The following is a 27,592-nucleotide window of genomic DNA, read 5'->3' as shown; positions in this document are numbered from 1 at the left end:
GGACCAATGAGCTGACAGAGTCAATCAATCTGCTTCCTCCGTCTCTGCTTCAGTGCTTCATACAGGAAATCTATTGCTGTGTCAAGTTCCAGAGAAGAGTTTCTTTCATTCCAAGTTGCCAACCAGCCTCAGACACAGAGTTGAAGCAAGAGGCCAGAAGAAAAGGAGTGTCCTGCTGCAGATGGGCTAAGAGGATCCAGCACAGAGCAGCTGACCAGAGAGAGCCTCGCCATGTCTGCAGTTCCTCTCATACCTGTGTGGAGGCAAAGTACCAAGTAAAGGGCAGAAAGCAAGACATCAGAAATGCCCTGCACTTTGAGGACTTTTGGCCTATGGCTTCTACTGATTTTGACTGTCTCCTTAGTGGCTGGTAAGTCTGAATTCTGTTTGAAGAGCAACAGGAGAACGACTGGTGAGAAACCTGGCTCAGCTTTTGCTGAGTTTTCTTTGCCTTTCTTGTGGAGCAACGCAAGATACTGCAATGACAAGAGATGGGAGAGGGTGTTACTTTTGGATTTATTTCACTTTGTTGTCCTTACTTTGCTCTTTGTCTTACTTATTTTACTTCGTATCCTATTGCCTTTTAAGTATCTCTATAATTTGCCTCACTGTCCACTTCCTTATTTCCCCATGCTCCCTCCCCCCCTTTTCTGAACGAGGGAGAATAGATGAAATGTATTTTAGTAGCAACCCAGGTCATCTAGGTTCTTTTGACCCTCTTCTCTCTCTCTCTCTCTCTCTCTCTCTCTCAAAAAAACAAAAATTGAATAATAATCCCACCTCCACTTGGGTCAATGTTGTTAACAGTATAAATTAGGAAAGTTTATGGCTTTTGGTAACCGCCTATGGCCAGGTGCCTTTTAAAAATATAACACAGTTTAGTGGTGCATCTGGGATGGGTGTCTGTATTTACCTTTAAGATGTGTAGGCTGTAAAAGACACTTTCTGGATGAAAGGACACACTCTTCAACATCTAGGTTCCTGTAGGAGTTTGTAAAACACTTAGGGCAATTGTGGGGGTGTCCAGGTTTCATTACAGAGGGTTGGTAGGAGTTGATGTGGGAGGGAGTTTTCAGGTTTCACTTTTAGTAAATGGGAGCAGCTGCAAGGGAGCAGTGTAGTTGGCTTTAAATTTTATAATTTTATAATCGAAAAAAGAAAAGACTGAAGTATTGCCTACATTCCAGCAAAAGAAAAAAAGTCTGTTTTCCACATGATAACTTAGTGACGAACACAAGAAAAATAACCATATAGTATTCCTGTACTTTTCTACATTTGATCTTAGCTAAAAGGCCAAGAAGCGATTATTCCTCTACTTTTCTAGGCAGCATTTTCACATACTTTTTGTCCTTTGATCTGTAAAGCAAACCAGTGAAGTAGGCATGGAAGACACTTTTCCATTTTATAAAGGTGAATTGATTTATCCAACACTATTAGTTTGTGGCAGAGTCACACCCGGTCTGGTCTGGAAGCATCGCTAGACATTTGAAGAAGCATTATGCTTTTCACTAAAAAGTACCACTATTTATAACACCACTGAAAAAAGTTATGCCTCGACTTAGTTATAAGCTTAATAGACTACTCACTTAAAAACACATCTGGTGTTCTAAATCTTTCACTAGTTGAGATCTAATAGTAGAAAGCTCTTAGGGAAACCATGCAGGACCCAACTTGGCAAGGAAGGCAGCTAGGCAAGGAGCTATTTATCACTCATGTCAAATTGCGTTATGGCTCTTGGGTAAAGGAAAAAAAAAAAAACAGGATGAAAACGTAATTGATCATTTTGAATTCTAATGGTTTAAAGGTGTGAATTTTAAAACTATTTCCGAATACAACCAGAAGATTTACTGCATAAATCAAATCTCTGAAAGCTGTGCTCGTATAATTATAAAGTTATCCAAATATTTGGAATCAAGATACCAAAGACCAAATTATATTAGATACAGAAATGTGCATGATAAATTCACCGTGAAATAATTTAGTATAATGAGAAACAAACTACTCGGGGCATGACTTTATGTCTTTATTACTAATACTGCATAGTTATTAATACTGCTTAACAGTATTTTGGCAAACATAACACTTTTTTGTGCAAGATAAATTCACAAAGGTGCGTAAGAGCAGACTCAATGTAAAACATGGCATTTAAAAAATCTATTTATTTTTCTGTTGACTTATTTGTTTATAAATTCAAGCAACGTGGTTGTTGGTAGACGAAGTTTATTAAGAAAGCTCCTGAGGGCGGGGAACGAATACAATCTAAATCATCCACTGTACAGCAAGGCTTTCCAACTGGTCTTCTGGTCTTCTTCCCTCATCTGTATTCTACATATTTTTCTTGCTTTAAAATTATATTTTGCTATTCTAATCAATGTGATTCTACCTTTTATAAGTCACTGTTATTAAGGACGTGGTTACTAAAAAGGACTCCTTCTCCACCTTTTTCTCTTCGTCGGGCTAATTTTGATCATTTATCATTATCTTCCACGAGGGGGCAGGCAGTAACAAGAAAAGGAAATAAAAATCAAAACAGGGCTGTTGGTAGATTCGATGGCTTGCAGATGAAAAAAAAAAAGATTAAAAGTAATTGCAAAAAAAGAAGGGGTTAGTCTTCATAAATTTCAGTCCTCTATTCCTTTTCTATCTTGTGATAGTTGTGAATTTACATAATGTTTTCCCCTAACCCTCCATGCTTAATTAATAAAGTAATAAAAAGTCTTTATTAAGAACACTGAATTATTTATGGAGGGTGTGTGTGCGAGCGTGTGAAGAGTGCCTAAAAGTTATTCGGAATATAAACTAGGGAGATGAAGCTGAGATGAAATAATTGGAGAACATTTTAAATCCGTCAGTCTTGAAATTAACTATGAATCTAGTAAAAACCCAAAGATGGGAGAAATTACAGTAGGTTGGAGATGTTAAAGTTTTAATGGAGGAAATGGGTCTTGAATGATAGGCTTGGATAGATGGGGGAAGGCAGATATACACATTGGGAGGAAGAGATGTGCGGCATGAACAAAGGCAACTTGCTCAGGGACAGAAAGAACTCTACCTTGATGGAACAGAGATTGTGTGCTACATGATAGTGGGAAATAAGACTGAATTCCAGGGGTACTTGATAGCTCGACAGAGGAACTTGGATACTGTGCAGTAAGCATTGAGGACCATCTGTTGTTTTGTGAAGCAGGCTCCAGGCTCTAAGCTGTCAGCACAGAGCCCGACGCAGGGTTCGAACTCACAAACCCTGAGATCATGACCTCAGTCGAAGTCAGAAGCTTAAATGACTGAGCCATCAGGCGCCCCAGATATATTATATTATTAAATGCTCTTTGCTTCCAAATTTGATTAATGAATTGAATATTTTGGTGCTTTTCATTTTCTCAATAAGATCTCAATCTCCTTTCCCCAAATTTCTAAATTCTTACATATCTCTCTGTGTTGGGTTTAAAGGTTCATCATAAGGTATAATTTTATCCACCAGCTATGTCATATTTAAGACATTGCTTACTCTCTTTAGACAATAATTTCCTCATTTGTGAAATGAAGGAGATGTATGACAGCTTTTGAGAAGTGTTTTTAGACAGGAAGGACTTTAGAAACCTTCAAATTAAATTCTTACATTTTATACAGGGGCAAATCAAGTCCAGCATCGGTCAAGGAATTACTAAAGATATCACCCAACTTTTTTGTAAATGAACTATGCTTGAAACTCATCTGTAGTACCAAAAATATAGGGTAAAAGAGATGTGGCAAGTGTGTGTGGGAAAATCTATGATTTTTAAATGTGATGCACTTGAAATGACAGGAGGCATTTGCGTGGGGGAGAGATAGCATCTAAAGGGTTGAGATTCTTGTTCAGGAAAAATAAGTCAAGGCTAAAATGTGGGTCAGTTAGTCTGTCAGTTAATAAGTAAGGGTGTGTCTGACATGTGTCAGACACTGTGCTTAATGCTGGGGATACCTGAACAAGATAGAAAATCATGTTCTCACAAAGCTTAGAGTCTCCTAGGAAATGTAGGCATGAAAGAAATCAGTGCCCAAGATTAAATAATGCATAGGTGCATAAGAAGAAAGAGAAGGTGGAATTGGTAAATCTAGTCTGGTCTGAGGGGCAGGGAGGACTTCTGTTTGGAAGGTGATGTGTAAGATGAAGATGAGCAGAAAAGAGCTAGGCGGGAAGAGTTGAGGGATGAGCATTCTAGGCAAGTCAAATAGCTTGTAGGAAGGGCAGAGGGAGCTGAACTATGACTGCAGAGCTAAAACAAGGAGAAGTCAACTGTCTAGAGGCCTAGTTGGGGCTCTGGGGATGATAAGAAAAGGTGCAGAGAGAAAGATTGGCTGATGAGACTTCGGGCAATGCCTGCATTAACGTAGCTAAAGAGAAAGGCTTGCGGAGAAGACAGAGAGGGAGACACAGACTGGCAAAACACAGGAGTAGTGGTACAGGCTAACAAGAGGGTTTTACAAGGAAAGGAAAGTGGTTAATAGCGTCAAAATCTTCCAAATAACCCAGGAGCATGAGCACTGAAGAAAGGCCACAAGTCTGACTGTAAGGTAGCTGGTGACCTTCAAAATTGTGTTCTGAATAGAAAGGTGTAGGAACCACAAGGTTGCTGGTATTGAGGAGAGAGTGGGTGTGGAGGAAATTGAGCCTGTGGTCCAGACCACTCAATTCTAGACACTTGGCAGTAACAAAAGGAGAAAGGATCATAGCTAGAAGGAGAAAGCAGCAACATTTTTTTTTTCTTTCAATCAACATGGGGGAAACCTGTGTGTGTTCAAAGGGTATCATTTGAGAATATTCAGTGATTCAGTAAAGGCACTTCTCCAAACTGGGTGTGTGCACATGTGAGCTGTTAGTTGTTTAATGATTTATTTTCTTTTTCCTTGCCATTTTGTTAGTTTGCCCTGAAATACTACCTTTTCCCAAAGGTTTAACTATTGTATGAGAATATCTGGCTATAGAATCCATTTTATGGTATTGATAATTTTTTGGAAAAAATGCCCAGGTCAACATAATGAAACCTAGTGATTTTTCTTCTCCAAAAAAATCACTCAATCTATCTATCATTCATTGGCTCCCTCCTAGATGTTCCCCAAGGATTATCCTGAACCAGTACATAAACTGGTTGACAGAATCACCTGTATAGCCTAAATTATTAAAGATGCTGTGATGCCATCTCAGACCTACTTAATTGGAATTATTAGGGTACAGAGTCTGAGATCTTGGCTTTCACAAATCTTTGCAAGTAGTTCTGCTGGGAGCCTGGATTTAAACACTGTCTTAGGTAATTTTCACCCAAACTCTTCCTGTTGTCTCTCATATTCAGCAAATGGCTGCTCGCTTCTGACTTACCTATCATCCAATGTGGACTTCTTTAACTTCCCCAAATGATGACCCTTCTGAGAGTGGAGACCTTACCCTTTGCATTGCCAGAGCTCTGCACAGCTACCTGACGCTAAGTAGTTATTCTCCGAAAACGTTTGTCAACATGAGCTTCCTCAAAATGTCTCTCGTGTCTGTAACTTCTTTTGCCCTTTCTGCTTCTGTCTTAGAGACTAAGTGTCAGTCTTTTCAAAAGCACTGCCCCCCACCCCCTGACCCCTCTTTGGCCTCATGTCCTGCTGGTACTTCTAGGATTCTGCTTTACTGTCTGCCTTGTAAGTTCTAGCTCTCCCTCTTTCTATCTTCAAATATGCTATGCTCTTCTCTATCAGATAGCTTCTTGGTTCTCAGTTCCAAATATCATCCCGCGCTCTCTCTCAGGTTTGAGAAAGCCACTTGTCATTCTCCCATACTTCCAAGGCTGAAATTCTTGAAAGAATAAGTCTACCTTTGTTGAGAGTTTCTTTTGCTTGGCTCCTTTCAATCTTGCGTTCATCCCTCTGTACTAACACTACTCTCTTACAGCTCCTAAAGGTCTCTGACCACCTTCTTGTTAGAAAATCACGCTCCTAGTCCTTACTTTAAGACGTTTCCTGAATGATTTGATTTTGATGATTCCTTTCTTGAAATCTCCTCCCTGGTGTAAGGCATTGCATTTCTTTTTTCTTCATTGTTTTTCCTACCTTTGCTTCCTCCAACAGCTTCCTCATTATGAATGTTTCCCACTCTGGCTTAGGCCTCTTCTCTAATTTCCACCTCAGAGACTGCAATTTGGCAGCCCATGGGCGAGACCTGGCTTGCAGGCACGTTCAGTTGGCTCATGTAACATTTTTAAAAATCTGAATTAGTTGCCAATACTTTAAAATTGGGAGATTTTACCCAACACCCCTGACCTAGTGTCTAGGGTTGTTGTGAGGATTAAGTTAAATTTTGTATATAAAGCACTTAAACCTGGGTCTGAATTTTACATTCAATAGATGGTATCTTAATTATAATTTTGCAGTTTTCAAGTATCTTTCATAGATACTATTTTTGAAACTTATTTAATTAGGCCTTACAGATCAACAACTTTCTTGTTGTTTTCAGTTTTTTTTTGGAATTAAGAACTATGCTGGAATTAATATCCTAGTAAATATATCTCTGTATATCAATATGCACGGATATTCACTATCCACTCAGCACATTGTCCCTTGTGATCACTAATACACATTTGTACAACATCTGCCCTGGATCAGGGACCAAATCTGTTTCTATTAACTGGTTTAAGGCTATGTGATGGTAACTGCTGGAAAAAAAATTACCCCAACAATATACGATTTATTAGCATGGTGTCCTAACCCACTGATACAGGCTTTGTGATGATATCATTGTGGAAACTAGGGTCAAATTTATTATTTACCACAATTCTTTTTTCTTTCTAAATTTTATTTATCCATTGAATTCATTATTGAATTCTTATGTTTTAGAGCTTGTTACTTAAACTTTTCTCACTCTTCCTTTTTGTAAACCATCTGGGTGTTGTATTTCTCTCTCTCTATTGTATCTGAAGAGCATAATTATAGTTACCAGCTAAGCCAATTTTCAACATATGACTTAACTTTATCTTTTGTTGTCCTGTTCATATCTTTTGCCCATTTTTCATTTGGGATGTCCATCTCTTTTTTTATTGGTTTATGTGTTTTCTGTATATTTTTTTGAGGATATTAGCCTTTTTTAACACCAATGTTCACAATATTCCATAGGTGTTTGCTAATGTTAGCTTACACATTGTTTTTCTTTTTTGCCATATAGAAGTTTTAAATTATTTCTATAGTCATCTTTCTCAATATTTTATTTTATAGTTTATATTTTGTACCAGGGTTAAAAAAGGTTTCTTTACTTACAGCGACAACTGTCCCAGTCTGCCTGAAACTTTCCTGGTTTTAGCACTGAATGTCCTTTGTCCCAGGAAACCCCTCATTCCCTGGCAAACCGAGATGTTACTCACTCCATGTCCCATTTAAGATTAAAAAAATATATTATCTGTGTTTTCTTCTAGTCTATCTATCTATCTATCTATCTATCTATGTATCTATCTTCTATCTATTATCTATTATTTAAATCTTTGGTTCATTGTATTTATATTTGTGTGAGAAGTGAGATAGCAATCTGTTTTTTTCCTAAATGAAAAGCTAGTTTTCCTAATACCATTTATCAATGATATAAATAATTATCCTTCCCTTTATGAATTGAATGACTACTGTTATCAGATACTACATTCTTATATGTATAGATGAAGCATTGAGGTTCAGGGAGTAATCTGTGCAAGACTGCAGAGGTAATAAATGGAAGAAACAAAATATTAATTGATTTTCTTACTCTAATTTTGGTGCTTTTCTGAATTTGTCTTTGTTAGAACTTTGGGTTTCCACCCATTATTTTGTTTATTGAACACCTAATTAGGTGTTGTCTGCTACCACATTAATACCTTTGAAAATGTAAATCACTTTCATAAATTAAAGCATAAGAACACAGCATCCTTGACGCTATGATACAAGGATCAATTGCTCACATTGTTATGTCAAAAAAATGTAAGTACTAATTATACTTTTTGTGTTTTTTGAACTTACTATTTTAATTTTCTTTTATATTAATGTATATATTGCAGAGTGCATTACATACGTGCATTTCAAAGAACAGATGTACGGTGAATGTTAACGTAAGTTAAGAAATAGACTATTGCCCGTTCTTCCCCAATTATACCCCTCAACCTTTGCTGTAAGGGTAGCCATATTTTTTGGAATGATCATTCCCTGCCTTTCTTTATATTTTGCCAGATATATATCTGGCCCCAAACAATGACATCTATTTTGCTTTTTTTTGTATTGTCATAGATGATATCATACTGTGTATATTATTTTATAGCTGCTTTCATTTGCTGAATATTATGTTTGAGATTTACTCATGTTTAAGTTTGTAGTTATAGCACTTTAACATAAATATTTTTATCCTAAAATTTCTTTTTTTTTAAACATTTATTTATTTTTGAGACAGAGAGAGACAGAGCATGAACGGGGGAGGGTCAGAGAGAGAGGGAGACACAGAATCTGAAACAGGCTCCAGGCTCTGAGCTATCAGCACAGAGCCCAACGCGGGGCTCGAACTCACGGACCGCGAGATCATGACTTGAGCTGAAGTCGGACGCTTAACCTACTGAGTCACCCAGGTGCCCCTATCCTAAAATTTCAAATGCTTTCAAAATAGTTTTTTTCCTTGGAAAAACTCCAAGTGCAGAAATAACAAATATGACTTTAAAATAAGAAATCTCTTATTTTGCATTTCAGTTTCTTTCTTTTTCAGAAGGAAGGATTCATGATCATTGAAATATTAAGCTTTAATACAAATGAAGAAGAAAGTTTTCATTTTAAAAACATGTTACATTTCACATTGCTAAAACGGCAAACTTCTATTTTTCTTTTCTGTTCTCTTTCTGCAGGAAGATACATTTGTCCCAGGAAAAAAAGTTCAGAAATCATGATATGAAATAGCATAATAGCAAAAGATGAGATTCCCTTTTTTTGGCCCTGGTCTTTCTTCAGATCCTAGTTGTCTATAGGCTGTCCAGGCACATGTTGTCTGCACATAATAGTACTTTTATTTAGGATATTCTTCTCTCTCTGTCTCTGTCTCTTTCTCTCTTTCAATCGGCTTCTTGTCTATTGGATCTTGTATTAATTACCTATTGTTCCATTATAAATTATCCCCAAACAAATATTTATTTTCTCACAGAAACCCAAGAATGTGTGTGTGTGTGTGAGAGAGAGAGAGAGAGAGAGAGCACATCAGGACAGAAACCACAGTCTTTTTATAAGTAACTCTCAACAGTGACATCTATCACTTTGCTATATTCTATTTGTTAAGTGAATGAGTGAGTCTAATCCACAGTCAAGAACTTTCTTGTTGTTTTCAAGGAGAAAGTTTTACAGACATGAACACTAAGAAGAGAGAACACTGGGAACCATCTTGGGCATCGCCCACCACCTCAATACTAGGATAAGTTGCTCATGATACATTTTTCACACTTCATTTATCGCTATTGCAATTTCACATAATTATTTATTTGGTTGATGTCTATTGTCCCCAGCAGATTGAAATTCCATGATAAATAGGGATTTATTAAGTGCCTAACCATTGTAATTGAGTAAATAATTAAGGAATATTATTGTAGCTTCCAATTTCCCTCTACCAGTCCAAAAGCTCTAATATAGGGGTTCACTCAGGTGCCATTTGAATGAAAACTACTGTGATCATAATCTGATCCTTATATTAGTAGGTAGAAAAGAAAACATTTCCTTTATTTCCAAAATTTATCATAACATTAACACATTTGTCTTCAGGTACTATTAGTAGAGAAAAGGTTCACATGAGCTTTTATTCCAAGCATTCCTTGTTTGCTATTTATAAATAACAGAATTTTGGGGAAAATTGGTGATGCTTGCAATTATTCCTACAGGATGATACTGCTTTTTAATTATATATCGGAAATAAAATTATAATTTAGGCTCCCTTCTCCAAAAGTTATGAAGTTCATGGATTTTTTTGTTGAATATCATGGACTTTCCCTAGTTCCTAGATCACAATGTGAAAACCACTTCATCAGAGCAGAAATACAGTTAGCCTATTTGGGTGACAATTCATTCTCAGGACCTCTGAGAAAGGACACAATTCCACAACTTCTTATTGAATCCATTTGTAACTGTTGGGAAATAATACTTTTAGGTCTAACCTACATCCATAATATGCATTTCTATAAAATACAACACAAACATTTACTAACTAAAATGTTAATGTTGGTATTTTAAGCTTTCTGGAGCCAGAAGATTGAAAGTTAAGGTTTCTGTATTGTACTGACTACTGTACTGCTGATTAGAAAAAGTTATGTGCTTAGTGTAGCTAAATAAAGGTTGTTCTGGCAATGTAATTTGAATTTATGAGTCTTTGTATGATTAAGGTCTCAGCCTCAAAGTTGCATTTATTTTAGTTTATCTTATTTTATTTTTCAGGCTCAGTAATGAAAATATTTATGTATTTATTTATTTATTATTTTTTCCCTTGAAAACTCCTGTAATGTTTAATTTTTTCTCTTTTTAAAAATTTTTAAATTTTATTTAGATCCAAGTTAGCTAACATATAGTGATTTCGGGAATAGAATTTAGTGATTCATCACTTACATATAACACCCAGTGCTTCTCCCAGCAGTTGCCCTCCTTAATGCCCATCACCCGTTTAGCCCATCCCCCCACCCAATACCCCTCCAGCAACCCTCAGTTTGTTCTCTGTATTTAAGAGTCTCTTATAGTTTACCTCCCAGTCTCTTTTTATCTTATTTTTTCAAAGTTGCATTTATTTTAAACGAAACCTTGAATCTTTGGTGAAGTATACTCAGGGTTTAATACCCTGAGGATTTAATACCTGTTTGCAATGTGCTTTGAATCCCTTTCATCAGTTATTCTTTACTTATTAACTAAGAATGATAGTCTGTTTTGTGGAGGGGAAAACTAGAGCATGTGCATTTATTCAATTACCTAAAATGATTCAGGAAAGCAGAGTAAGAAGTAAAACTCATGTCCTTCCTGTTTTGCAGCCAATGCTTGACCCACGATGGTCCAGAACTGTATTTGTTATAATAACTTGCAGAGTTTTGAAGTTTGAAAGCTTGAAACATCAAATGAAGAATGAAATAACTCTATTATTTGGTTTTCCTTGAGTAAGATATCAGAAGATTCCCACAGATTTCATTGTATTGAAATATATTTCAATGTATTCTGTGTTATGTTTTTAAAAATAGTAAATTAATTAAATATTAATATCAATAAAATTTACAAAGACCATAATAAACAATAAGAATGACTTCTAATTAGTTAGTACTGGCTTTGAGGCCCCAAGTCCTAGAAAGAAATGTCAAAAGAAATGTAAAAATAAAACTATACCACACGATTCTTTTTTGCATAGATATGAGTATCTTATTAGAGCATAGCCAAATATTTTAGGCTCCAGTTTTGCCCTCATTAAAGCATTCTTTTAGCTTAAAACTCATTGTATTAGCCTCCTCACTGCTTTGTTTGCATTCTGCCTGAGAAACCTCCAAATGAATGAAAAGGCAAGAAATCTTTAACTTTTTTTGTTTCCCGTTTCCACACCTTAGAAATAATACACGAATCTTAGCAACTGTAGAAACTTTTTGAGTATAACACAGTCCACGTTCTATTTAGGTTACTAACAGTTACTCACACAGGAGTTTTTATTGGGAGTGGAGATTTATCAACAATGCCTATCTCTCACTTTTTTAGTCAGGAGAACACAGCCAACCACAGGATTTTAGAATAGTTAAAAACTGTTTAACCTCACACACAAAAAAACCTGTGCTCTTTCTGAGAGCTTTTTTCTTTTTCCCCCTGAGAGCCTTCTCCCCCCTCCCCCCCCACTGGAGGAAGCCTTTAGAGTATGGCTTTGCACAGTCATGCCCATACAATGTCTGTTATGTGGGTGGATGGTATATGCTTTCTCAGGCATATGACAATGACGATTTGGGAAAGGAAACTTCTGGTGCTCAAAGTGAGTAAGAGGTTTCATTTGTACTAAAATCACAAAACAATCTTATTTCTACTGATGCTTTTGACTTAGATGGAAAAGTTTTGTTTTTTTTTTAAACATTGTTTTCAGTGTCAAGGGTTTTTCCACCTGCATTTTGTTTTGTGTTTGTTTGTGTGGATGCATCTTCTAATGTTACATGTGTTAAAATCTCATGTTTCTGATACTGTATTTAATTAAACTGAGGGGCAATTTGTATGCAGTTAACTGCGTCTATTCAAAAGTTACAGTTTGTGAGTCATCACAAACAAGATACAGAACATTTTCATTGTTCCCCAAATATTCTTCCATGTATGTTTGCAGTCCATCCTTGCCTTTGTCTTCATCTGCAGGCAACCACTGATGTGTTGTTTGGCACCACAGATGAGTTAGCATTTTATGTTAGTAGCATTCTTTCGTGTGGTGTATACTGTATTCTCTTTGTGTCTGCTTGTTTCATTCAACAGAATGAGTTTCAGAATCATCAATGTTGTGTGTTCCTTTTGTTACTGAGTATTATTCCAGTGTATGGACAATTTATCCACATACATGTTGATTGGTATTTAGGTTGTGTCCAGGTTTGGCTATTATGATTGAAGGTGCTATGAACATTCATGCACAAGTCTTTGTGGGGACATATATTTTCGTTTCTTTTGAGTAAATATCTAGGATTGAAATGGTCAGGTTATATGGTGGGCACGTGTTTGACTTTTTAAAAAACAGCCAGATATTTTCCAGTGTAGTTTCTACTATCACCAACAATATGATTATTGGGGATAATTAAAGATTTTTTTTTTTTTGCAATTTATCCTTAAGTTAAAATCTACTAGAGGCACACAGTCAAATTGCTGTGTTTTGAAAGTCAGTTGGAATAGCTGCTCTCTATGTGGTCATGCAACCAATTATAACAAATGCAGTTGGGTACATTTGTTTCACTTTGCTTTATAATCTTAGTGCTTACAAATAGCTTGGTTATGCTTTCTTTAAAAAAGTTTTTTAATGTTGATTTATTTTTAAAAGAGAGAGAGAAAGAGAGAGACAGAGTGTGAATGGGAGAGGGTCAGAGACAGAGGGAGACACAGAATCTAAAGTAGGCTCCAGGCTCTGAGCTGTCAGCACAAAGCCCAATGCAGGGCTCAAACCCATGAACTGGGAGATCATGACCTGAGCCAAAGTCAGATGCTTAACTGACTGAGCCACCCAGATGCCCCAAATATTTGGTTACGCTTTCTAATTATGTAAAATGGCTACCTGATTCCAAAGTCAAATCTATTAAACCAGGTATATTCAGAGACATATTATTTCTATTCCTGTTCCCATTTTATCCATTTAGTTTTGAAATTATAAGCAAGGAAAGAAAGAACACACATGTATCCCTCCCATGGGATTAATGGTAGTGTAATATATACAATTTTATGTATCCTGCTTTTCTCACTTAACAATACTTCTTGGAGATCATGCCATAATAGTTTATAGAGCTTTCTTTTGTTCTTTTTTTTTTAAACTTAAGAAAAAGTTTATTTGTTTATTTTTGAGAGAGAGAGGGTGTGTGAGTGGGGAAGGGACAGAGAAACAGGGAAAGAGAGAATCCCAAGCAGGCTCCACATTGATCAGCATGGAGCCCGATGCTCCATGAGCATCAGCGTGGAGCCCAATTAACCATGAGATCATGACCTGAGCTGAAATCAAGAGTCAGATGCCTAACTGACTGAGCCATCCACGAGCCCCTAGCTACCCCTCATTCTTTTTAAAAGTTTCATTACGCTTCATTTTCTGGATGTACCATAGTTTAGAACACTAATCCCCAATGAATAGCCATTGAGTTACTTTTAAAAATCTTCCAATTACAATGTTGTAATGAAGAGATTTGTGCATATATTCTTTTCATACTTTTGCCTGTGTATCTTTAGGATAGATCCTGACAATTGGTATTGCTGGGTTAAAAGAAAAATTCATATGTAATTTTGCTATATTTTTCCAAATTTTCCTCTGTTGAAGTTGTAACATTTTACATTCCCATGAGCCTATCGACATGCCTATCTCACTATAGCTCCAAAGTATTGTCAAATTTTTAGACTTTGGCAGCATAATAGGTGAGAAATGGTATTTCTGTATAGTTTTAATTTGCATTTCTTTTGCTATGAATAATGTTTAGTATCTTTCTATATGACTAAGAGACTTTTGTACTTCTTTTTCTGCAAACTAACTGTTCATATCTTGTTACAGTTTGCTATAAAGTTGTGTTGACTTTTATCTTTTTAATGCAGCTTGAGCTAGCTACATGCCAGGTAGCTGTGCAAAGCACTCATCTAAGCATGTGGAAAGAAAAACATAGATGAAACTCCCTACCTTCATGGAGCTTACAGTCTACTGAGGGAGTGATAGCCCACGAATTTCGACCCTCCTGAATGATTTCCATTCAGATCCAGAATTCATAATGGTTGTGTTCATAGGCCATTAAAATCTTAATTCCATGGACTTGTCATTTGATGTGCTCTTTCCGATCTTTGTCTCTCAGTGTTTCCCCCACAACATGATTTGGGCTTGCTTCTTCAACTCTCTTAATTTGGACTGATTTGGGTAGTGTATTTATTCTAGCGCATTTCTTAGGATCCAACCTTTGCTTTCTATACACTGAGGTAGGACCTAGTTGCATAAGAATAATTGGGCAATTAGAGCAGCTGACAAGCTGGGTGGGTGGCTTTGGCCAAACTGCTTCATTACTGTTGAGTCTGCATTTCTTTATCTGTAAAATGCGGTTATAAATACCTGTCAGCATGGAGAGGCTGTAATAAATAACATCTGCTAGTTATCCCAAGTTTCTTCCTAGTGTAAGTGTTCAAAAATTGTTATTTTAAAACAATGTTTTATTGAAGAAAATGGTCGTTAATGGGAGCAGTGGATTCAAAATTTCTCCAGAAAAAACACTGTGCATTAAATTTTACTCTAAAATGTGTCTCTTTGCCGATCAGGTACATTTACTGTAGATGTATTAGAAGTGTATCATTTCCTTGTGAACACTTTCTAGGCATTTTGTGCCTTCCACAGTGAGAACCTGCCACTATCTCACCTCAACTCTAATTATACATCTGTTTTTTTCTCACTTAAAGGCAATTCTGAACTATTTGTAATTCCTTGAAAATCCCATGTGGCTTCATATCTTCTTCTAAATGACTTTCTTTCTGTGTGCAAAAAAGATTTCCTTCTATCTTCCTGCAGAACTCTTCATCTACTGAGATGCAGTTCAAATATCATCTGTTGTAGGGAGTCTTCCCCAGTCTCCTACCCCTGCTCTCTTAAACATTTCTTCTTTTTAACTCCTGGACGTTATGTATACTTCTGTCACCACTCTGAAAACTTTACCTTATAATTATGTACATAGCTGCTTCCTCATCTGGATCTTAAGCTCTTGGAGAGTAGAGGGCATCGTTTACTATGATGTCTCTATGCCTGGTGAATACTTTGCCAGGAGTTGCCGCTCAAAAAAATGTTTATTGGCAATTCCCACTTAGAGTGGGATTCCCACAAGGCAATTCCCACTTGCCTTGCAAAATTTGAACTTAACAGTCAGTTGTCTTTGTGATGTAATTTCAACAATGCTTAGAAATCCTTTTTTGTTCCATACTAGAACCCAATGAATATATCACTACTAAACTTTCTTGAACTACTCACTGGTGCCTAAACAGTCTGTAATACATAGTACCCTCCCCCACCCCTTTTCTTCACAATTGGAGGTAGACTAAATGCACATAAGCCAGAATGAAGAAATAGTTTGACTTGAGGGGTGCCTGGGTGGCTCAGTCGGTTAAGTGACTGACTTCGGCTCAGATCATGATCTCACAGTTCATGAGTTCAAGCCCCACATCAGGCTCTGTGCTGACAGCTCGGAGCCTGGAGCCTGCTTCGGATTTCTCTGCCCCTCCCCTGTTCTCTCTCTGTCTTTCTCAGAAAGTAAAATAAACATTAAACAAAATTAAGAAAAAAAGAAATACTTTGACTTGAATGTAAAGACAGGAGGGTGCAGACCCTCTGGATCTAAGGTAGGGGTATGCCAAACAGGTAGGAAGTTCAGGCCAAAAATTCATCCTGGGGCAAATTGTTCTGAGACTTGCTTGCCTGTCATAATTTATGTTTTTATTGGTAACCGCAATCCAAACATGGCCTGAAGAACATGAAAAAAGTGTGATTTTAAGTAGGAGTCAGAAATACTAATGTGTATTCCTCTGATTACCCCATCTGTCTTTTTGGAATGTGTAAATGCAGAAATGAGAACTCTGGTTACACCAAGCAACGGATTAAGGCCAAAAATGAGCAAGGACAATGACAGTGCAGGTAATGATCATCTTTTAATGACAATTCTACTAGACATGGGCTTGATGCTGGCAAAATTTTCATGTTTTAGGATCTTGAATTCTTATACGTATTTATAGACTGTATTGTCTAAAACTGTCTACATAAAATATTTATTTTATTATTTAAGACTGCTCCTAAATTTTTCATTCTAAAATTATTTCTGTGCTTCTTTAATACAGAATATGCTTTATTAGTCAAGAATGTGATCCCTAAACGGACCAATGGCATATCAAAAATTTTTTCATTTAATTTTTAAAACATGTTATTATGTTTCAAACATGGATTTAAAAAATTAGGTCTTAGCAGATATTAGTAATTTATTTTCTGTGTTCCTCACCCAGGTCTACTGTCTCCCAAAGTTGCCATTACAGTTAGTTTTTTTAATTTTTACTTTAAAATTTTATTTTTGTTATATATCTTACTTCATTAAAAAATAATTCCAGCCTTTCCTGGAAATGCATTCCTGGACTTATAAATATACTTTCTAATTTCATTCAATTACTCATTATCTAGAAAATTTCAGTTTCAGGTCAACTACAGAGTAAAATATATTTTAAAAAGTATAAGTAAAATAATTATATAAACTATAAATCTAACGGTTGGGGACAATGCATAGATGGTGCCCCCTCCCCAAAATGGTAGGTTGAATGTCATCCCTCTTCCCCCAAAGAAATATCCAGTTAGCACCTGTGAGTGTGGCCATATTTGGAAAACGGGTCTTCGAAGATGTTATTAAGCTAAAGCTCTTGAGATGAGATCACCCTGGATGAGAGTTGGGCCCTAAAGCCATGACAAGAGTCCTCAGAAGGGAAGAGAAAAGACAGGAAGAAGGCAGTGTGAAGAAGGAGGCAGAGATTGAAATGATACATCTACAAGCCAACAAACACCAAGGATTGCTAGCAGCCACCGAAAGCTGGAAGAAGCAAGAAAGGATTCTTCCCTAAAGGTGTTGGAAGAAACACAGCTCTGCTGACCCCTTGAATCAGACTTCTGGCTTCCAGAAATATAAGGGGGAACATTTCTATTGTATTATGTGACCACGTTGGTTATTATATGTTAAGGCAGCCTGAAGGGACTAACATAGTGAGTAATTAAGTTACTTTTGTACTATAGATATATGTAAAAAAACACAATTCACATTTCTCTATCTCTCCACACACACACACACACACACACACACACACACACCACATTGTGAAAGAGTTAAATTGGACTTCTGACATTAACAATGTGAATTTATAATCTTTGTTTAATGTACATTTATTTTTGAGAGACAGACAGAGCATGAGGAGGGGGAGGGGCAGAGAGAGAGGCAGACGCATCATCAGAAGCAAGTTCCAGGTTCTGAGCTGTCAGCACAGAGCCTGATGTGGGGCTCGAACTCATGAACTGTGATATGACCTAAGCCGAAGTTGGACACTTACCCAATTGAGCCACCCAGGTGCCCCGAAAACTATAACCTTTCTGAACTTCCAGGAAAAATTTGGTTTCAGATAAAGAAATTAAAGAAAAAAATCACAGGACTATTCATTGATCAGAAGTTTTACACATTTATTTTGCTACTTTGATGTATACAGAGCTTCAAGGAAGACTGCGTAAGAATGGTTTCTATTTTCAGTGAAGATGTGATACTTGATATGAAGTCAGCCTTCTTGGGCAACTAGCTGCCAGTCGAGATAATAAAACTAAAGGATTCATATATCAACAATTAATGAAACTTAAAAAGTATTTCCAACATCATAAAAATAATCAGGAATATTTGTGAAAACAAGTATTTTTTTTCTCCCTCTTCTGAAAATAATTATTTTGCACACTTAAGAGTACCTAAGAACTTGTGGGTTTTATCTTTGGTATGAGAAGTTTCAGGGGTAATTGACTGGTATTTCTTCTCAGGGCATTCTTTGGAAGGAGTAATATTTTGCTCAATTGTAGGAGGGTTTGGTATCTGATTCTAGAGGCAGATTTCTCCATGCACCTCCACTCACTGGAATACCTTTATTAACCAGAAGGTCTCTTTCTTTCTTGTTTTTTTATTTACTTTAAGTTTTTTATTTATTTTGAGAGAGAGAGAGATGCAAGGAGGGGCAGAGAGAGAGGGAGAAAAAGAATGCCAAACAGGCTCCACACTGTCAGTGCAGAGCCAGCTGTGGGGCTCAAACTCATGAACCGTGAGATCATGACCTGAGCTGAAATGGAGAGTCAGATGCTCAACTGACTGAGCCACCCAGGCGCCCCAGCAGAGGTCTCTTTCACACTCCAGCCTACTGGGAGATCATTCAACACAATGCTTGAAAACTTCTCTCAAATCAGTTACGAAAACATCACTTAATGCAAGACCAGGCTCTTCTAAGAGAATCCCATACGATCCAGACATGGATTTAGTTATATCTGCTAAGAACTAACTTGCTAATATTCCCACATGAGATGGCTAAAATGAGAAGCCGGTGAAATGGTAAAAAGATAACAGTTTGTAGCATGAACATTATGTACTTTATCACTAAAAGTAACAATGTCTACAGGGCATATGAAGTAAAATCCAAAGGATACAAGAAAACCCTTTAAAGGTATCAATCATGACTAAATTCTTTGAACTTTCCATAGACAACAGTCTGTATCTTTAAAATAGGAGGAGTTCTCAGGGCTGTAGAGGCCAAAACGCCCATGAGAGAAATCCCTCATGTACTGAACTAACCTTTGTCTGTCATGGTGGCCTTAATCACCAGACAGTTCCCTTAGCTAGGGATGGGGGGGGGGCGCTCATTGCAGTTTCTTATTCATATCAGTCCTCTTAGTTGCCCTCAACACTTCACTTAAGGCAAGGAAAAAGGAAGGAAAGAAGGAAAGGATGAGAAGGAAGGAAAGAAGGAATGATGAGAAGGAAGGAAGGCAAGAGGGAAAGAAGGAAAGAGTTACCATTTATGGTAAAAATAAAATGGGAAATTTACTTCACTTGAGGGAGAACTTGGAGTTGTCAGTGGAGATTTGGTTTATTTTTTACACATAATGATGGGATAACTTCTAATTTCTTCTTTGTAAAGCTTTTTGTGGAATTAGGTTACAGTTAACTAATTTTCTGTCATGTTGTATGTATGATGTGGATAAACAGTGGCTTGCACTCCATTTAAGTCTCTAAAATTGCTTTCATGTACTTTTCTCTCAACCTTTTCTAGCTTCAACCAACAGTTCACTTATGGACAGACAACAGAATAGTTTCATACTTCCTGTGGAAGGTAATGTTTTTTAATTTTTTTCTAGAGGCCAGAACTAAAGGGAAAAAGTGTTGAACTTCCTTAGCAACACGGTTGATGGGCTGGTCAGGGGGCCATCCTGAGCCTGGTTGAAGAGTATGGTGGTCTGAGTGCCGAGGTGTGAGGGACCCTGAATGACCCCGGGCCGAAGTCGGACGCTTAACCGACTGAGCCACCCAGGCGCCCCCTTTTTTTTTTTTGGAGAAGCGACGGTGGACGACTAACTGAACTACGTGGGGAGGCTAAAGGATGATGAGGATTTTAAAACCAACGAAACCAACCAACCAACCAAGATCTGTTCTCCTCTAGAATTCTCTCCACTTCTCCTCCTGTCCTTGAGGATAAGAATGTCACTCCCCTGGTGGCATAGGAAAGACATGGGGGGGGGGCGCTTCCAGGGAGAAAAGGAGGAGTATGGTGGTCTGAGTGCCGAGGTGTGAGGGACCCTGAATGACCCCCAGGCAGTGCACATTCCGTCTGAGGATTATGGAGCTCTCCCTGTCAGGCACTGTGCTAGGCCATGGGGGAACACGGGGACAAACAAGAGTAGCTAGAGCCCCACAGCGCCCTAAGGGGCTCATTTCGCGGGGGAGCCCAGATGTCAGCACAGATGGCATTTGACGGAGGAGATGAGCACTCACATCAAGTGTGCTGGGAGTGTAGAGGAGAAGGCGAAGCAGCAAGGCTCTGAGAAGGCTTCATGGCAGGGGCAGCGTGTGAAATGGCTCTTAGGGGAAGAGGAGCGTTTTCGTGGACAAAGAGTGGTCTGTAGGCCACCCCAGTCTGCAGGAACGATGTGAGGAAAGACCCAGATATGCAGCGGTGCTTGGTGTTTTCTTTGCGAAGTGTGGGGGTGACTGAGGGGTGATAAGATGGCAAAGGTGAGTCCATCTGCAAAAGAGGGCTTTCAAAGGCAACACAAGACATGTAAGTACTGTCTTCGGGCATGGAGAGGTCTCTGAGGGGTGTTAGATGGAGGGGATCACACCCGTGTCCCAGAATCCTGGACCTGCTGCAAGGTCAGGTGTGAACCGAAGAGGGGAGAGATTGGAGACGGACACAGACATCAGGAGACTTCTGCAGGAATCCAGGTGTGTGGTGATGGGGTCGTAATCTAAGATCTGGCAGTGAGGACAGAAAGGAAAAGCCCCAAATCTCATAGGGATTGGTCTGTGTGCAGAAGGGCTGGAGGAGACTGGAGGAGAGTCATAGACACAGGATGCAGAGAAGCTGGAAGGTGACTGCTGGTTCTGGAGCCAATAGGAGAATCCACCCGCTATCTCCCTGTGATGCAGGAGGTGAAATGACGGTAGCTGATCACAGGGCTGTGAGATCATATTTGTTAGACAGGTGCCAACCCCACTGAGTTTGGGGGAGTGACTGGTCACTGGCAAATTATCGCAACAGGTGTGAATAGAGAAAGAGGAGGACAAAGAAAGGGTGACTGACAGGAATCACAGAAGTCCCATCACAGGTGAAGGGGGATTGCTGGAGGGTCCTAGAGCAGAGGAAGGTGAAAGAACAGAGATTGTCCATGGTGCTTGGGATGCTCACCCTGGGAGCTACTTCTCTGGAGACAGCGCCCCTGTTAAAATGTGTACGATTATTTGATTATCTAGTAATTTCCTTTAAAAGAATAGAGTCTGATCTTGAGGCTCAATATCGGGCAAAATATTAAAACCTTAGACTGTTCACAAGCAGAGGTGCAAACCCCTGAGAACACAAAAAAACATTTACAACGTCCTCCTCACCAGCCTTTTCCCTTTCTGGTTTCATCTTTAGCATCCTGCCCTTGAGCACCTGAATGTTCACCCACACCCACCTCTAGCTGCTCTCCAAGCAGCCACCTTCGTTCTTATTTATAACCTTGGCGAAGGTGCATTTTCCCTGTGCATGCGGGTTGCCACTTAAGTCATGGATTTAACTGCTCTTTTAGATCTGCTTTCAAATCCTCCCCCTTGCTTCACATAGTTATGGGATTGTGATTTGTTTGTGAAATGCAAGCGTGTGAGTTCATCACACAAGAAGCAAGTGACACCAGAAGAGGAGAGGAGAGATTTCAACCGCAGGGTTTAGCACTCACAAGCGCCATCTGGGTAGCAGCTTTGCCCTCTCACAGCTGGTTTTGCTCATGTGAGAGTGATGAGCTCCCTGCCACTCACCTGAGTCACTGGTGCGTCCCAAGTGATGCCCCCAATCCGCTCTCAGCAAACCCCTCCCAGCCATGGACACATTATTTTGGTTTGTGAGAGAGCCAGAGCTTATATATTGCAGAATACTTGTAGGTTGCAGGGCTTAATTTTTACTTCAAAAGATGGACAGAAGGAGTGAACTTCTCCCTTTATTCCTCGTAATTAGGTAGAAAGTCAGACACAATCTGTGAGCTAAGTTCACAGGCGGACTGTTTGGCAGGATACGTGTGATTCAAAGGGAAGGAAGGATGGAAGATCTTGTTGATTTTATGACTGTGTGATTCTCCAAATAAAAACAACTCAAAAACTGTGCAGCTTGGTCAACCGGAATGCCATGCTATTTATAATGAAAGTACCACATGCTTCTTATATTTATGTTTGTCTGAATTCCCACCTTTGGGGATAGGCATTTCATTCTGACATTAAGTGATTTATTGTCTCGCACTGAAACGTAGGAGAGAAAATTTTTCTCCTGGCTCAACTTTTCCACTTTTTATCCTGAGAAGCTTGAGTTATTAGAGAAACCTAATAGTCTCTATGGCCAAAATATTAGATATAATGATTTTGTCCATTAATTTTATATTGTGTTTTTTGTTTGTTTCTTACATATCAAAACTTCTGAATCAGATTTAAGCCCTTAAAAATTTCTTTAATTTTTTTTAAGTTTATTTATTTGGTGAGAGAGAGACCAGGGAAGGGGCAGAGAGAGAGGGAGAGAGAATCCCAAAGAGGCTCTGTGCTGTGAGTGCAGAGCCTGATGTGGGGTGCAAACTCACAAACTGTGAGCTCTTGACCTGATCTGAAATAGAGTCACTCAGCTGACTGAACCACCAGGGGCCCCAGGCCTTAAAATATTTCTAACACATATAATAAATATAGATTATCTAAAAACACACAGTATAGGAGAAAATGAGTTTATCTTTGGAATACTTTTAATATGTTATATACATTTTGTGCGTAGAAAATCATGTTCCAGTATACTTTATGGAATATGTTGTAGAAAATTTAACATGGATTTCTTTATCCCCCTTTTCTTTCATCATTCGCTTTGTGTGTGTGTTCAGCTAACACTTCCCTGTCTGAACCTGTGAATACAAAGGCTGTGCTCTCTTGCCCTCCGATCACCCAGAAAGCTGTGCTGGTAACAATAAGATGGGAAATAATCCTCAGAGACAAGCCTTCCTGCACCAGAGCCTACAGAAGAGATACAAATGAGACCAGGGCCATAAACTGTAGTGACGAGACAATATCCTGGGACTCCAGACCTGATTGGAATCTCGCCCTTCAGATCAATCCAGTGGCCATCACTCATGATGGATATTACAGGTGTGAAGTGGTCACAACTCATGGGCATTTCTATCATGGATATCACCTGAAAGTGTTAGGTAAGGAGCATCGTATATTGTGGGATGTCAGATAACCAGATTTGGACTGAAACAGATGTCTCTCTCTATTCCATATCCGTGTGTTAAGACTGAAGCATTTTCCCCTGCATCTCTGCAGTGCCCCCCGACGTGACCCTGTTTCAACTTGAGAATGGAACTATCGTGTGTAGGGCAGCTGCAGGGAAGCCAGCGGCGCAGATCTCCTGGACCCCAGGGGGAGATTGTCACACTGTGGAAGAGCCACTGGGCAACGACACAGTGACCGTCCAGAGTTCGTGCCGCTGGGAGGACCACCGGGTGTCTAATGTGTCCTGCTCTGTGTCCCATCTGACTGGCAACACGAGTCTGTCCATTGAGAGGAATTCAGGTTAGTAATTCCAGCTTTTGTATGATGATTTCATTCCTTCAGAGAAGCTATGGAAGAATGAAAAAGGAGTGTATGGTCAATTTCACTCAAGGATAATCTCTCCAGCTCCTCTTTTATGTCCTTCTCCACCATTCAGAATTATGTCCAGAAGACTAATGCAGAAGTTTGTTTTAAGAAGCCGTATTTTAAATGATGTTTACTTTTTAATAATTATAATAAAATAATTTAATAATTTAAATTATTAAATGTAATTATTTCTGTTCTGTGCAAGTAGTAACTTGCCTTGAGTAGTGAATGTACTATTAAAATAATACTTATGGTTTTAGGAGAAGAATAAAGTGTATTTTTAAATGAATATTTATGCTTTTTAAGAAGGATCCAGTCACTCATACGGCAGGCTGCTTAGTCTCCACTCACCTCCCTCTGCTGGGGGACCCATTCAGGGAACAGCAGGAGCCAGGTCTTAAAATCACTGCCTCTCAGAGCTGGCAATTCCTTTGGTGACTTCTACTATTGTCAGACTGAGTTTTATATGGCTGACAGCGTTTAATACATGATGGAAATTTGCCTCCATGCCTTCAGTCAGTTTCAAGGCCCTGGAAGAACAGTGACCTCAGAATTAGGTTATTTTTCCAACTACTGCCATTACAACTCCCCATTTATTTCTGAATTGTGGAGATGAGAAACACCCTGCTATTACTATTGCCAAGAAATCTACTTTCCATATCTGTCCTATATGAATTCACCAGTCATGAATCCTTAAAGCCACAAAATCCTGACTTAGGATGATGTCTTGCCAGAAACCTTAGGATCAGAACAGATAAAGCAACTTTATTATAACCATTATTTGGATTCTTAATGGCTCAGAAATGTTTACAATAAAATCACAGAAGTGAATTTCATGAACTATGAGACATCCTTGAAACATTTTATATATATATATATATATATATATACACACATACATACACACACATATGTGTGTGTGTATGTGTGTGTGTATATTTATACATATATATTATAATTTTATGAGTATATATTTATTTTCAATAAACTTTAGTTTTTAGAGAAGTTTTAGGTTCACAGCAAAATTGAGTGGAAATCACAGAGTTCCCATATAACCTCTGCCCCACTACATTCACACCCTCCTCCCCTGCCTCCATCACTTATGCCACCCGGGTACATTTGGAATAGTTGATGAGCCAACGTTAACACAACATTATCACTCAAAGTACATAGTTTAATTAAGGGTCACCCTAGGTGTACCTTCTGTGAACTTTAGCAACTATGCAGATGGCAGGGATCCCCCCATTGTAGTTTCACACAGAGTAGTTTCATTGTCTTAAAAGTCCTCCAGGCTTCACCTATTCCTCCCTCCCTCCACCCTAACCTCTAACAACCCCTGATCTTTTCACTGTCTCCATAGTTTTGCCTTTTCCAGAATGTCATGTACTTGGAATCATACAGAACGTAGCATTCTCAGACTGGCTTCTTTCACTTAGTAAGATGCATTTAATTTCTTCCGTGTCTTTTCATGTCTTGGCAGCTCATTTCTTGGTAGTGCTAAATAATATTCCCTTGTCTGGATGCACCACAGATAAACCATATATTTTTTGTGTCTATTTTTACAGGAGTCCAGTCAGTAGTAAACGTCAGAACCGTATATATCATCTTGCCTATTTTGATTATCTTGGTCATTGTGGGATCCATTTACCTTTGGAAAATCCGTGTCTGCAGGTATTGACTGATGTTTTTTCTTCCTCGGCTTTATTGGGCTAGAAGGGGTCAGAAATTGGGAACTGATAGGTGAAATTAATATGCTAACACCAACCTCCCATAATCAAGAAGCACATCCTAAATATGTTAGATTTGGACTACTCTAAACGACAGGGGGATTTTGCTTGGTCACTTAGGCATGCAAGCACAGTCAATTAGGCCCTTTAGGACAGGATCTTGGGAGAGATAGCATATGCTAAATTTTTATATCAGTAACGGATTATAATAATTTAGGTAATAAAATGGAGGTATCACATTTATTCCTGTATATCAAGCTCTGTTGCATAATTTCATCCTCATCCCAGCATCCAGAATTATCTTGTCTACATGTATTAACTAAAAGCAGCATTCTTATTTCTGGTAGTTCAGTTCTGATTTATTTTGAATTCTATCAAAAAATGAATCACACTTGTCAATAGTATACTGTTTTGTTTTCTCATTTTCAATCTAAATAATGATGTTTCCTTCATTGACTCCAGCTTGTTATTTTTTTATAGAAAATGCAAATTAAAAAAAAGAAAAGCTAATTCAGTTGTTGAGGAGGTAAGATAATATTAAAAGAATATTTTCAAATTTGTACATCACATGGTCTGAAAATATAGCCACATAGTTTGTAATTTGCATCATGTTAGTATTTTAATTGGAAAGTAAAAATTCTAAGTTTATGATGCTAATAGTCAGGCATACTTATTTCGTTAATTATCTACCATGTTACTATTTATATGCACCCTAAACCATTTTTTCATTTCAAGAACTATATCTTATAAAACACAGAATGTTTTCCTCATTTAGCCTGTAATCCTAGAAAAACTGAATCGTTCTTTCCTCCCCCACGAAACCATCTCTAATCCTTGACTTCCCTTTCTCAATACCATCATCATTTTCCTCTTACATGGTCTTAAATCCTATCCTGCTCCAAATTTCACAACTAGTAGCTTACCAAGTCTTTGACCTTCGCCTTTGAAATATCTCTTGTATTACTTCAATTTCTCTCCATTCCTACTTTCACGCAATCTTTTTCATCTGACACTGAGACCTACATAACCAACACAGTTTTTGATAAAATAATAGAAAAAAGTCTTTCTCTTATGTCCATGTAAGCCCAGAGATACAAATACAAGCACTATTGGTAGAAACTAAAGCTGTGGGCAGCAGTTAGGAAATGATTCTGGCTTTTTTGAATTGATTTTGACTTTGAGTTCTTTCTTAGGATGAAATGCAGCCCTATGCCAGCTACACAGAGAAGAACAATCCACTTTATGATACTGTGAGCCAGGTGAAGAGGTCTGACGTGTTACAAAATGAAGCTGATGGGCTGTGTCTCCATACTTCATACATTACTGGAATCTAGCACTAGGTCAAATGAAGAAAGATACAGTACAGCTACCATGTTTAGTTTCTTGGTGTTCTACAATGCAAAACCTATTCTGAGATTAGCTTTTCAAAGATTCTGAGAAGATAGAGACTTATAAAGTGTGTGCTTCCATATCCTTACTTATACAATTGATATTTTAGAATGTGAGCTGCTATTAACTAGTCCTTTGAAGAACTGATATCATTACAAAGAAAGCAAATGCTCATGATAAAATATTCTAATTGCTTAGTACAGTAGATCATGAAAACTGAATTTCCTCAAGAAAGAACTCTGCAGAAGGAACAACCATCAACAGCTTTTATGTGTCCTCCAGAAAATTTTGTGTATATACATATGCTGAAGGTATGTATGTGTGTACATTTATAAGACTTTACATATATACCCATATCCTTGTCAAGATACATATGGGAACATACCGTGATGCTCTTCTGTACTGATAGAAAGCTATAATATAATAGGTCTTGGAGATCTTTTCCATGAATACAAGCAGAGCTACCTCATTCTTTTTAATAGCTATAAAGCATTCCATTGTATGGTTATGTCATAATTTAAATAGCCACAGCCCTAGTGACAGACATTTAGATTGCTTTAAGCTTTGTTTGTATGTTTTGCTGTTATAACCAATACCACATAGAATGTTTCTTATGGATATATCTCTTTATATTTGTTTCAGTATATTTATAGAGTAATTTCTCTCAGTGGAATTACCAGGTCAAAAGGGTTTGTGCTATAAACATTGGGGTGCATGTGCCCCTTCGAAATAGCATACCTGTATCCCATGGATAAATACCTAGTAGTGCAATTGCTGGGTCGTAGGGTAGTTTTGTTTTCAATTTTTTGAGGAACCTCCCTACTGTTTTCCAGAGTGGCTGCACCAGCCTGCATTCCCACCAGCAGTACA

The 27,592-nt window shown here is 38.1% G+C and overlaps 1 protein-coding gene and 1 long non-coding RNA gene across 4 annotated transcripts; one reads left to right on the top strand and one right to left on the bottom strand.

Moving 5' to 3' along the window:
- The first annotated feature begins 1 nt into the window (after position 1).
- On the top strand, positions 2 to 27,592 carry LOC102949485 (cell surface glycoprotein CD200 receptor 1-like). Of its 3 annotated transcripts, XM_007098611.3 has the most exons (9): positions 2 to 370; positions 16,259 to 16,327; positions 19,519 to 19,578; positions 22,853 to 23,173; positions 23,292 to 23,540; positions 25,172 to 25,277; positions 25,814 to 25,859; positions 26,527 to 27,033; positions 27,556 to 27,592. In XM_007098611.3, exons 1-8 carry the CDS (start codon positions 304 to 306, stop codon positions 26,665 to 26,667), a joined length of 1,059 nt encoding a protein of 352 aa, XP_007098673.2. In that variant the 5' UTR covers positions 2 to 303; the 3' UTR covers positions 26,668 to 27,033; positions 27,556 to 27,592. The 3 variants fall into 3 exon arrangements, with proteins under 3 accessions (XP_007098673.2, XP_042812232.1, XP_015400474.2); XM_042956298.1 differs by lacking the exon at positions 16,259 to 16,327; XM_015544988.2 differs by lacking the exon at positions 25,814 to 25,859.
- Positions 23,467 to 27,482, bottom strand: LOC122230491. The gene is made up of 4 exons (XR_006207470.1): positions 27,108 to 27,482; positions 25,255 to 25,315; positions 23,958 to 24,136; positions 23,467 to 23,587 (listed from the first exon to the last, which is right to left on the bottom strand). It is a non-coding gene; the product is annotated as an uncharacterized LOC122230491 (long non-coding RNA).

The sequence above is a fragment of the Panthera tigris genome, chromosome C2, assembly GCF_018350195.1.
Source record: "Panthera tigris isolate Pti1 chromosome C2, P.tigris_Pti1_mat1.1, whole genome shotgun sequence".
Classification (NCBI taxonomy): domain Eukaryota; kingdom Metazoa; phylum Chordata; class Mammalia; order Carnivora; family Felidae; genus Panthera; species Panthera tigris.
This window is presented reverse-complemented; position numbering and strand designations above follow the sequence as displayed.

Bases quoted from the DNA above. Each gene is read 5' to 3' on its own strand.
- LOC102949485 (XM_007098611.3), top strand. From the start codon at position 304: ATGCCCTGCACTTTGAGGACTTTTGGCCTATGGCTTCTACTGATTTTG. The intron at 16,328-19,518 runs GTAATGATCATC...AACCTTTTCTAG, and splicing joins CAAGGACAATGACAGTGCAG to CTTCAACCAACAGTTCACTT. The intron at 19,579-22,852 runs GTAATGTTTTTT...GTGTGTGTTCAG, and splicing joins TTTCATACTTCCTGTGGAAG to CTAACACTTCCCTGTCTGAA.